Source organism: Mastomys coucha, unplaced genomic scaffold, assembly GCF_008632895.1.
Source record: "Mastomys coucha isolate ucsf_1 unplaced genomic scaffold, UCSF_Mcou_1 pScaffold20, whole genome shotgun sequence".
Classification (NCBI taxonomy): domain Eukaryota; kingdom Metazoa; phylum Chordata; class Mammalia; order Rodentia; family Muridae; genus Mastomys; species Mastomys coucha.
In genome coordinates this window covers 64,933,731-64,945,945 of record NW_022196903.1, presented here as the reverse complement: position 1 = coordinate 64,945,945, position 12,215 = coordinate 64,933,731, and the positions used below count along the sequence as shown (strand labels likewise).

Below are 12,215 nucleotides of genomic sequence, written 5' to 3'. Positions count from 1 at the left end.
GAGTGTGTGTGTGTGTGTGTGTGTGTGTGTGTGTGTGTGACAGTGTGTGTGTGTGTGACAGTGTGCAGCAGTGAGCACTCGAGATTCGAACCTCTACCCTCCTGGCTGGCTTGCCCACAGCCCCCAGGGACTCTGGGGGGCCCATGCAGGCCTGAGGGTGCTCTGAACCTGGGGGTTCTGCACCGGTCCAGAAGTAGTGGCTGCTGTTTTAGACCCAGTGTGTTTTGGATGACTTCAGATGTACCCTGACTGCTGAGCTGCCAGATTTTCTTTTCTCTTTTGTAATGACTGTAAAAGTCTGATGCCATTTTGAGAAATACATTCAGCTCCTGCACTTCCTTGTGTCATGTCTGTTATTTTTTCTTTGCCGATGTCTTGTCGACCTGTACTTCTCCCGTGGGTGGAGGAGCCGAGACTGGCCGGCCTGCGGCAGATGGGAAAGAACCCGAGCAGGGTGGAGGTATTCTCAATGGCCTAATCCATCAATGGATGGATCCATCCATGAGGTCAGAGACCCCATGATCCAGGGTTCTTCAGGAGCTATTAACAGACACCCAGAGCCATGTTCTACTGAAGAAGCACTTCACAATTCAGTCAAGCTGACAATGGAGATTAACCATAATAACTCCTTGAAAAGAAAAAGCTTAATAAAAACATAAGCAAGCCAGGCAGTGGTAGTGCACGCCTTTAATCCCAGCACTTGGGAGGCAGAGGCAGGCGGATTTCTGAGTTCAAGGCCAGCCTGGTCTACAGAGTGAGTTTCAGGACAGCCAGGGCTACACAGAGAAACCCTGTCTCGAAAAACAAACAAACAAAAACCCCCAAAACAAAAACAAAAACAAAAATACAAAACAAAAACAAACAAACAAACAAACTTTTGTGCTCGCTTCGGCATCACATATACTAAAATTGGAAAGATATAGAGAAGATTAGCATGGCCCCTGCACAAGGATGACACGCAAATTCATGAAGTGTTCCATATTTAAAAAAAAAAAAAGTAAGCAAACTTATCTCAGAAATGTAGCACTTACTATAATAGAAAGTAACTGTTACTGTGGAGAGAGGGTGGATAAAAGCTTAAGTTGGAGTGTAAGAATTGAGCAAATAGGGACACCTCATAAAAATACCAAGGAGCAAGGAATGTCCATTTAGTCTAAAGACAGAGCTTCAGAAAGGTTTACAGAGCAAACACCCATCCTCAAGAAATACCCGGTTCCAGGAAATGGCCCCGGGAGGATGGCTCTCCCCCCAACCCCTCCTACGTGCAATCAGCATCTCCCCCTCACCTGGGGCATAAAGGTCAATGAGAACAAAAGACAATGGGCTCCACCAATGAGAGATAACCAATGCTGTAAACCTATGTACTGAAAGGTATAAAAAGCATGTGTGCTTTTGTCACTGGTCGTGCCTTTGCTCTGAATACAGGACGACCCCAGTATACTGGCAATAAAAACCTCATGCAATTTGCAGCGATCTCCCTCCTGATTCTTCGCCAGTGGGGGACCCATGCTGAATCTAACAGGAGGAACTGCAAACAGTTCTAGAGAGGATGAAAGCCACAACAGCACCCAAGGTTTTCCCTTTGGGGGCAGAGGAGGGCACTACTGGCCAGTGAGCAGTCTTCTCCTGTGTCACTTAAATGAGTGACCCCATACCTTACCGAAGGGACATTTGTAAGGAGCAGTGTGCTCCACCTCAGAAGACCTCACTTAAGAGTCATAAACTGGGTCTCTCAGTCACCCAGGCTTAACACCTCCTGCCTTCACCTGGAGGAGAAATGTCAATAGAAACAAAAGAACAATGAGAAAGATAAAGTGTAACCAGCCCCATGTTGTAAACTGTAAAACTCTGTTCTGAAAAGGTATAAAAACTTAGAGCTTTGTTTCCTCCTGGTCACTCTTGTCCCGAATGCAGGGTGACCCTAGTATACTAGTTTCAATTTAGAAAAACCTCATGCAAATTGCAGCGGCCTCCTTCCTGATTCTTCGTGAGTGGGGTACTCACACCGAATACAATAGCGCCAGGAGCACACAGCAGCTGCACGGTCTAAGTTATGATGAATCATACTGTCTTAATTGTTATAGTAGCACAGGGGACTGCTGGCATTTAGTAGGTGGGTGATAGACATTACCTGCTGCTTTCAATAGATGTCATTTGCATACTTGAGTTAATTTGCATATCAGTCTTCCCTCCCTCATTTCCATATATGCGTTTATCTCATTCACTGTTGCATCTCAGTGCCTAGACCTAGGACTAGAATCAATATGGTTTTTTTTTCAAGATTTGTTTATTTATTTATTACTACATGTATTATTACATTCAGACACTACAGAAGAAGCTGTCAGATCTCATTACAGATGGTTGTGAGCCACCATGTGGTTGCTGGGATTTGAACTCAGGACCTTCAGAAGAGCAGTCAGTGCTCTTAACCACCACTGAGCCATTTCTCCAGCCCCTCAATATGCTTTCTTAATTGTCAGAAATGGTTTGTCTAATAGCACTGTATCACTCAGGGTCAAATCAAAGCCACAGGAGTGATTAAAGCAGAGAAAATTAAATACAAAAAAGTAATTCGTCAAAAATGGTGGGTACAAGAGGAGTCCAGGGCAGGGTTTGACAGGTCTTCTGTAAAGGGCCAGATAGTAAGTTATTTTGGGCTTTGTGGCAAGAGTCACAGCCAAAGATATCACATGTTACAACATAAAACAAATATCCACAACATTTTTATTGATGAAATCCAAGATAAAATAAATGCATGTTTTAAAAAACTTTGTGTGTTGGGGGTGCAGAGGGTGAGTATGTGTCGCATGTGGAGGTTAGAGAACTTGGGGGAATGTTCTCTCTCTTTCCACAGTGGGGGACCAAGGGGTTGAGCTCAGGTTGTCAGGCTTGGCAACAAGCGCTTCCACACACTGAGCCATCCACCAGGCCCACAAGTACATGCTCTGGAACACAGTTCAATTAGTGAAGACATCTCCACGTTGTATAGCTGAGATTCAAATGCTCCAACTGTCAGATCAAGAGCACCAAGCAGGTAGCTGGCTGTGATGTGACCTGGCTGGGGCTGGGCTCCATGGGTGGGACTGAGGAGGCAAAACTCAGAGCAAGGAGCCTGAGGGTCCTCTCCCTACCCACTCAGGATTTACACTCTACAGACAGAATCCACCAACAAGCTATTTGCTGAGGTGCATAGGCAACAGGTAGGGCCCTTTCCCTAGCGCCTCTTCATTTTTTAACTAAGAGAAGGGCGCACCAGGGAAAGAGAAGTCCCCCTTTCCTGACTCTACAACGACCTTCTACCACCCTCTACAGGAAGAGTTTAAAAGTCCAAGTAGTAAAATCAGACTAGTGCATAAGGTCCTGTTTTAAGAGATGATCATTTGATACCTGGGGCAGGGCATTTAACAGAATGATAACAAGTAATTTCCCTCCATTCTGTTTCTTGCTTTTACAAATAGCTATGGGAAAAGTCTCATATGAAACAAAATTCTGCATAAAACCAGCACACCTCAGGAGCTAGCTCTCTCCTACAGTGTGGGTCCCAGGGATCAAACTCATGTTTAAGCCAGGCTTGGTGGCAAGCACCTTAGCCTTCTCACCAGCCCCTTGAAGGTTAGTCTGCCCCTCACTACTGTCCTTTACCCACCAAATTCTTGTCTCCTGAGCCCACTCATACCAGATACTCCATGTCTTTCTGGAGCTCTTCTGTGTGTTTACTTAATGCCTATTTTCAAGACTCTAATTTTTATAGATTTTCATAGCAAAGCCTTCCACTTTGCTTCTAAATGTTCTGACAAACACATCTATTAATTTTTCTTGTTTAAAAGCATCTGGCTAATGTGTTGTAAGACATTTCTCTCTTGGCGGGCATGGTGGTGAATGCCTTTAAGCCCAGCTATTATCGCCAAGACTGTTTTACACAGCATATGTTGATCTCTTAGGTAACCCTGCAATTAAAATAAAATTTAAATTAAACTTAATTAAATTAAAAAATTAGCCAGTTTTAGCCAGACTAGGTGTAGCAGAGCACTTCCCTTGGTGGCCCATCAGATGAAGGCTCATGACTTGGGGTGAGATGTAGCTCAGTGAGAGAGCTCTTGACTTGCATGCACAAGGCTCTGGATTAAATCCTCAGCATGGAAAAAAAATGCAGCCCAATTAGTGCAGATCACAATTCTTTTCTTGTCTTCTTTCTATCTTTCTCATTAGTAGAGGGGCTGAGTGGTAGACAGAAGACAGAGCAAGGACAGGAGCATTGCCAGAAGGGTAGCGATGGCAAAGGTGGCAGGAGCTTCAGGGAGATACCAGGTGTCTGAACACGCCAGTCCACAGAACTGTAGCCCTGGTCTGTTACAGAAGCTAAGTGTTCAAAGACAAGGCCTGCTGGGGAGCGGGCAGCTACTACCTACTCCTGCTAGCTTCTGCTCTGGAGCCAAGTGCTCCGGCTCTGATGATTAGCAGCAGAGCGCAATAATCTCTAGCCTCAACACCTAGATCTTTCTGGACTAACTGGCTAAAGCTCCCGGCGCTCAGGCTTGTGACTAAAAGTCCCTATGTCTGTCAGCATAGCCCAAAGGCTTTGCACACTAAAGGGTCTGTCACTGCTGGTACCAGAAGAGCATCCCTGCGCAGACTCACAATTTCTACACCAGTAGAGTAGATGGACCACAGCAGCTGGCCTAACATCTAATTACTTTGAGGTCATTTAATTCATCCTTACCAAGAGAATGGACACATTGACTTTTGGGACCCAAAATGCACAAGCATCAGTAGCGACTGCCCAAGATAGCTTCATCCCACAAATCCCTCTCCTCCGGCTCCTTCTTTTTTTGGTGGGACCGGCGTCTGCCTTTGGTGGAGTCTCTCCCATTATGGTGGTTCTCCTTTCTGTGCCTAGACTTCTGTGTATCCTGTGGCTCTGCTGAGACCTTCCTTCTGCTGAGGCTATCTTCAGTGCCTGAACCCCTTACTCCATAGAGTTTCCCCTTGGGCATCTCTGGCTCCTGAGTGGTAGCTCCTCCTTCCTCCTGACGCCATGTCCTTTCCTTTCGGTCTTGACTGACTGGCCGGTTTTTAAGACAATGTTTTAGAGATTCCAGTCTTTGTCTGCAGTAAGGTGCCTGGTTTTGCCCTGTCAGCCTTTTATAGGAAGGAGAGGGTCTGGAGTAGTTTCTGAACCAGAATGGTAACCCGGGCATTGGAGCTCCGGGCCTGACGCCATCTCTCTCTTGGTGAACAGAGTCCTCTGCCATCTTTCTGAAGCAGACATTTGGATGTAATCCTCTGGCTTTCTGCTTTCTAATGAAATCTTCAAGTTCAAGCTGAAAAGAGTCATTGGTCTGATACTCTTCCATCACACTGACCAAGAATGTATCTCTCTAGGAAAAAAATGGGAGAAGACCCTCTGTTGAGGCATCATTTTACTGAAGACATTTTCTCTGTCCTAAGAGAGAGTTTGACGTTACTTATACAGTAAATAGAGTATAGTCACTGGTGTTGGACATGAGTATTTTTGACATAGTCTGGGGATAGGAAACTATAATGGAGGATGAAAATTACTGCTTATTGGGTTTTACGCCGGGCAGTGGTGGCACATGCCTTTAATCCCAGCACTTAGGAGGCAGAGGCAGGCAGATTTCTGAGTTTGAGGCCAGCCTGGTCTACAGAGTGAGTTCTAGGACAGCCTGGGCTATACAGAGAAACCCTGCCTCAAAAAACCAAAAAGAAAAAAGAAAAAGAAAAAAAGAAAATTACTGCTCATTGGGTTTTGTTTTTAATTTATATTTTTAAAAATTATGTCTATGTATTTAGGCATGGATTTGTACATAGGGAACTCAAGAAGGCCAATGTTATCAGATCCTGCTGGGGCTGACAGGTGGCTGTAAGCCATCTCATGTAAGTGCTGGGAAGCAAACTTGGGTCCTTTTTTAGAGCTGTGCATTCTTTTACCTGTTGAGCCACCTCTCAAGCTTGCATTTTTTTTTTATTTCAACATGGTGACTTGGTTCTACTAAGTAGCCTTAGCTGCTATTCAACAGGCTGGTCTTATACTTGTGTTCCTTCTGTTGCTGCCTCCAGAGTGCCAGGATTACAAGCACATGTCTTAGCTGGTGGAAAATGCATTATAAATGTTAGGCTCTAGGGGCTCAGTAGGTAAGAGCACTGACTGCTCTTCCAAAGGTCCTGAGTTCAAATCCAAGCAACCACATCATGGCTTACAACCACCCATAGTGAGATCTGACACCCTCTTCTGGTGCGTCTAAAGACAGCAACAGTGTACTCATTTATAATAATAAATAAATCTTTAGGCTGGAGCAAGCAAAGACTTAGTAAGCGGGGCAGACTGGAGTGAGCAGAGGTCCAAAAATTCAATTCCCAACAACCACATGAAGGCTCATAACAATCCATACAGCTACAGGGTCCTCATATATATAAAATAAATAAATCTTTAAAAAAGTGTTAGGAGCCAGGTGGTGGTGGCGCATGCCTTTAATCCCAGCACTTGGGAGACAGAGGCAGGTGGATTTCTGAGTTTGAGGCCAGCCTGGTCTACAGAGTGAGTTCCAGGAGAGCCAGGGCTACCCAGAGAAACTCTGTCTCGAAAATAATAATAATAATAAAATGTTAGGATCTATAAATAAATACTAAATGGAATATACAACAGTGTACAGTGTGTGTGCATAAGTATATAGCATGCATACCTTGTTTGTATGTGTATTCATTTGTGTGCAGCTGCATATGTGAGTGCAGGCCAGAGGCTGAGCTCAGGTATTATTCCTCAGGAGACTTGTTTTTTGAGAGTCTCTCCATGACACCTAGGGCTTGCCCTTTAGGCTAGGATGACTGCCCAGCTATTCCCAGGGATCTTCTGTCTCCACCTTCTGAGCACGGGGGTTACACACGAGCCACAACACCCAGCTTTCCATGTGGGTGCTGGGGATCAAATTTAGCTCTTCCGAGTTTGCTCTGCAAGTACTTTTCTGTGTGAGCTATCACCAGACCTCAAGTGTTACATATACTAATGAGTATAAGGTTTATCATGGTTGTGACAGGTTTAAAAATCAGATAATTTGGACTACAGAGAAGGTTCATCAGTTAAAAGCAATGGCTACTTTTACAGAGAACCATTCAGTTCCCAGCATCCACTTGGTAGCCCACAACCAACTGTTACTCTAGTTCCAGGGGATCCACCGCCCTCTGCTGGCCTCTGCAAGCACTGCATGCAGATATACAGGCACACACACAAACCTTTTTTTAAAAAAATCAGATAACTTTAGACCTTTCCTCTTTCATAAAAACGATTCCATGTATAAGAGTAAGTTATTTAATCTTCTAATTAAATTGTAAGTTAGAAGGGACTATCATGTAACTAAACTAAGCTGAAATCAAGTTGTACATGGTGTTGCAGGCCCTTAGTCTCATCACTTTTTTTAAAAAAAGATTTATTTATTAGTACATGTAAGTATACTGTAGCTGTCTTCAGACACAACAGAAAAGAGTGTCAGATCCCAATACAGATGGTTGTGAGCCACCATGTGGTTGCTGGGATTTGAACTCAGGACCTTTGGAAGAGCAGTCAGTGCTTTTAACCACTGAGCCAACTCTCCAGCCCCTAGTCTCATCACTTAAGAGTTGATCTTCACGAGTTCAAGGCCAGCTTGGATTACACAGAAAATTCCAGACCAGCCAATGAGAGACTCTGTCCAAAATAAAAGATACTAGAATGAGGACTAGCAACATTCAATGGCTCATTGGTAGCCTATTCAAAAAACTTGGCTGCGCCAGGCGGTGGTGGCGCACACCTCTAATCCCAGCACTTGGGAGGCAGAGGCAGGTGGATTTTTGAGTTTGAGGCCAGCCTGGTCTACAGAGTTCCAGGACAGCTAGGATTACACAGAGAAACCCTGTCTCGAAAACCAAAAAAAAAGAAAAGAAAAGAAAAAGATCCACTTTCTTTTTCATAATGGATGAATACACTTTGCAGGGCTGTCTGCATGCTGGAACAGTTCTGGAATGTGCTTTTATTTGTAACCAAATCTCTAAATTTGGGTTATTTGTGGCTTTGTGGTCTGGATAATGAAGCAGCAGTATTCTGGATTCACAGTGTGTCATGGATATATAGTTCAAAGCTAGAAGGTGGACTCTGGGGCCAAGGCCCTCATTCTTGGGAAGGTCTAACAGCCCTAATTCTAAAGCAGATATAGGGGCTGAAGCCCCTACCGGGGACTTGACTCTTTCTCCCTCCTTACTGCCCTTTCTCCTGCCATCCAGTCGTAAGTAGCTCAAGCTGGCCTGGAACACTCTCTGTGCTCAACGATAACCTTGAATGTCACCTTTGGTTTATACAGTGCTAGAGGTCAAACCCAGAGCTGCGTACATGCTGCCAACTGAGCTACATCCTCAGCCCAGGGTTTTATTTTTCTGTGGAGAGATTTAAATTGAGTTCAGATTTTGTCAAAGTGAAAAACTTTCAAGTGGCTTCAAGTTGTTTCTTCAACATGGAAAGATGGAGAGTGAGCCTTTGATAGCTAAGTCCTTTCTTATTATGGAATGGTGGTTAGCACCCTCGTGCCCTATAAGAAAGTTGCCAAGGAGAAAAAGTGTCCGTCTGCAGGAGGGAGCTCTTCAAAAGCCACATAAGGAGCAGAGGCATTGAAGACAAGCAAGACAGTCAAGCGAGTTGGCACATGAGTATATGACAGTACAACTCCTAAGTCATCCTCAAGTGTGACCTGCTCAGAGAGGACCAGACTAGGATCAGGAAGAGAAACACGGCCACACCTGTGCTTAGTCAGGCTGGTATTTTTGGTATGTTTCTGCATACACATATGCTGGGGTTACTCTGAGCCAGGTTCAGGTAGGCACTTATAGCTTTGTGTGATAGATAATACAGAATCTTTGATACACCCTCCCTAATGCAAAACAATGGCTGGGGGTGCAGCTCATTGAGAGAATCTGGGATGTCCAGGGCTTAGTCTCCAGCACGGCTTCCCAAAGCAATCCCAATCAGCAGGAGAGGCCCAGGCTGTTACTGGGAAGAGGATGAGATCGGGGAAAGCGACATTCGGTATGTCAGTGGGCATATGACTATGCCCACTTCTTTCCCTAATGGCCTTCTTTAATCAGGGTTTACCATTGGCAGAAAAGGTGGCACCATGAGCTTCACCAAGTCTGGCCTGTCTATAGATTCAGCATCCATAGTTTACCTACTGCCTTCCACTTTGTATATCTGTCATTTAGCACCCTCTCAAATGTTTGCACTGCATTCATTTTTATGTTGTGTGGATCTGTGGGGCATGCATGAGCTGGTTCTTCTCTTTTATCATGTGGGGCCAAACTTGAGCTGTCAGGCTCGGCAGTAAGAGCTTTTACTCACTGGACCATGGCACCAGCACACACCTTTTAAATTGGGCTTGGAGTCAGGCAGCGGTGACATGTCACACACCTTTAGTCTTAGCACTTGGGAGGCAGAGGCTGGTAGATTTCTGAGTTCAAGGCCAGCCTGGTCTACAGTGAGTTCTAGGACAGCCAGGGCTACACAGAGAAACCCTGTCTCAAAAAAAAAAAAAAAATAGGCCTTGGATTAGATCACCCTACCTCTACCTCTCAAATGCTAGGATTATGAGATTATAGGATCATTTGATCACACCCAGCTAGCCTTCCCAAGTGCTGGGATTATGGGATTATAGGATCATTAGATCACACCCAGCCAGGCCTCCCAAGTACTGGGATTATAGGATCATTGCATCACACCCAGCCAGGCCTCCCAATTGCTGGGATTATGGGATTATAGGATCATTGCATCACACCCAGCCAGGCCTCCCAAGTGCTGGGATTATGGGATTATGGGATTATAGGATCATTGGATCACACCCAGCCAGGCCTCCCAAATGCTGGGATTATGGGATCATTCAACCACACCCAGCCAGGCCCTCAGTCTTCCTTCTCTACTTTGACCCACCTAGGAGCCATTATCCAGGAAGCAACAACAGAATTGGTTTAAGACTCATCTGACCCTGTCACCTCTAGCCAAACACTCCTTGCTTGTCTTTGGTTTAAATGACAACACTCTTTAAGTCTAGGGCCTCTCTCTCCTCAGCCATAGCACTCATCATTTTCACTCAGTTTGGGATCCAGGCTTCCTCTGACTGGCCATGAGAAATGAACTCAATTCCTACCCGCAGTGCTTGCCTAGTCAAGATAAGCTGGGCTGTCATCCCCTCCCCCCCAATCTTCTTGTAACATATCAAAGTGAATACTTCTATATGAACACTAGAAAGAAAAAGTTGCCAAGAAAAAAGAAGGCTAAGAAAATGCTTAGTTGAAAAAAGAAGGGAGGGAGGGGGCAAGAGAAAGAGACCAAACATTTCCTTCTGTTCAGCGTTCTCCCTCTGACCCAGAAGAGTCCGGGTCATGCTCAGCACCAGGGTGAGCCCTTCCTATAGGTGATCCCAACACACAGTGACAACTGTCCTCATCATTCCTCCCGCAGTGAGTGCTGTCCCCCTGCTCTTTGCTTTCTCCCTACCTAGGAGGCAAATACCATCATTGGCTTTATTTTCCTTGATGACCTTTTCCCACCTCTACCCCCAGGGTACTGGGATTATAGGCACCACACCCTTAAGGTGGCCTGGGGCCTCCGGGTAGGTCAGACAAAACCCTATACCCAATGGTGCCGCACCCTTAGTCCTGGCTCCATTTTTAGCATCCAAAAGGTTCCTCATAGGGTCAGGTTGCCACAGATTAGGGACACTACCTCTTACTTGGGTTGCCGCTCCTGCTGTTTCCAACCCCACACCCAGAAGGGTCCTTAGTTTTCTCTTATCGGCTGGAAACCACTGGGTTTCCCTGGTGCAGAGGGAAGCTCGGTTGCCCACTGGTCAACCACGGCCCTGGTGGTTCCTGCTTCAAGACATTTTTTTTCTCAAAAGTGTTCTGACCTTCCAGCCACAATGGTCTCTCCTGGAAGAGCACATACAGGCACACAGGTCTCTGAGCCTTTGTGTCTTTGTGCTCAAAGTCCCTAAGCAAGGACACCAAAACACTTCTCACCTCCTAGGGCTTGTGTGGAAGGCTACCTCAGCTTTGGTGACCTCTGACACCCATCTGCTGTCCCCTGCATTATCATCCCCAAAGCCTCCCCATGTTCAATGCATGCTTTCAGGTGTTTAAAGTGCCGATTCTAAATCAGGTATGAAGTTACGGGTCTGTGACCTCAGCACCCAGGGAGGCTGAAGCAGGATTTCGAGTTTAAGGCATAGCCTGGCTAATGAGTTCTAGGTCAGCAGTGGCTATAATCACAAACAGCTGATTCCAGCTTTTCCTTTCTACCTGGTTCCCTGCTGCTGTTGAACAATGCCTCTCTCACACAGTCCACACAGAGCAGCACGAACTAACACTTTTACAGATCTGGTATGTTCCCACGCGTGCATGCAAAGTTCTTATGAATAGAGATTCTCTATTCGATGCTGTCTCAGCACCCAATCCAATTGTGCCTGGCATCACCTAGGCCTTCACAAGGAAAACTGTGACTAAGGGCTCTGACTTCTCCCTACGGATTTAAATCCACTAGAAACCCCAGCTCCAAGAAGCCCTCCCTTCCAGCCCCAGTCTTCCTTTGTACCTGAGCCATGGTCCTTACTAGTGCTCCAAAATGCTGCCAAATATTAGAGGGAATAAGAAACAGGTTTGAGTCAGTTCTTATCTGGAACCATCTCCTTGCATAGTTAACTGAGGAAAACCTGCCACACACAGGTGGATTTCTGGCCTTCTTAGGCTTAGGAGTCTTTAGGGTTTTTTAAAAGACCTGAAAGAAAGACCTGTGGGCACCACAAAGCGCCAATGTCTACCTGGCTAGAACCTCTGCAGTAGGGGCCTCACACAGGCTGTCGAGTTACAGGGAGCTCCGGAACAATTCCAGGGTAGCAGCTGCTCTGCAGATGGCTCTTTTAGCCTGGATGCCGGAAGTAGGAGGTCACGCCCCTTCCTCTGTCTGAGTTCTGGTGCTTCAACCAGTAGTTCTAGCTCACCCGGGAGATAAATCCAATCTCACGCTTAAAGGGATTGAGGAACGCCCTCAATTGAGTTCACTGCCTGCGAACAAAACCCAGAAAGGTAGTGAGATCAGTACTAGTCAATCCTGTCTGGAGTTTATCTTGAAAGGGTAAATAAATTATCCAGTTTTCAGACCCAACCTCTCTACCCCCGCCAAGCAC

At 45.7% G+C, this 12,215-nt stretch overlaps 1 protein-coding gene and 1 non-coding gene across 2 annotated transcripts; one reads left to right on the top strand and one right to left on the bottom strand.

Moving 5' to 3' along the window:
* Positions 1-879: 879 nt before the first annotated feature.
* On the top strand, positions 880-986 carry LOC116100070. The gene has a single exon (XR_004122437.1). It is a non-coding gene; the product is annotated as a U6 spliceosomal RNA (small nuclear RNA).
* Positions 987-4,766: 3,780 nt separating this feature from the next.
* Krcc1 (lysine rich coiled-coil 1) lies at positions 4,767-11,954 on the bottom strand. Its single transcript, XM_031380875.1, has 2 exons — positions 11,850-11,954; positions 4,767-5,378 (listed from the first exon to the last, which is right to left on the bottom strand). Exon 2 carries the CDS (start codon positions 5,352-5,354, stop codon positions 4,767-4,769), a length of 588 nt encoding a protein of 195 aa, XP_031236735.1. The 5' UTR covers positions 5,355-5,378; positions 11,850-11,954.
* Between the last annotated feature and the right edge of the window lie 261 nt (positions 11,955-12,215).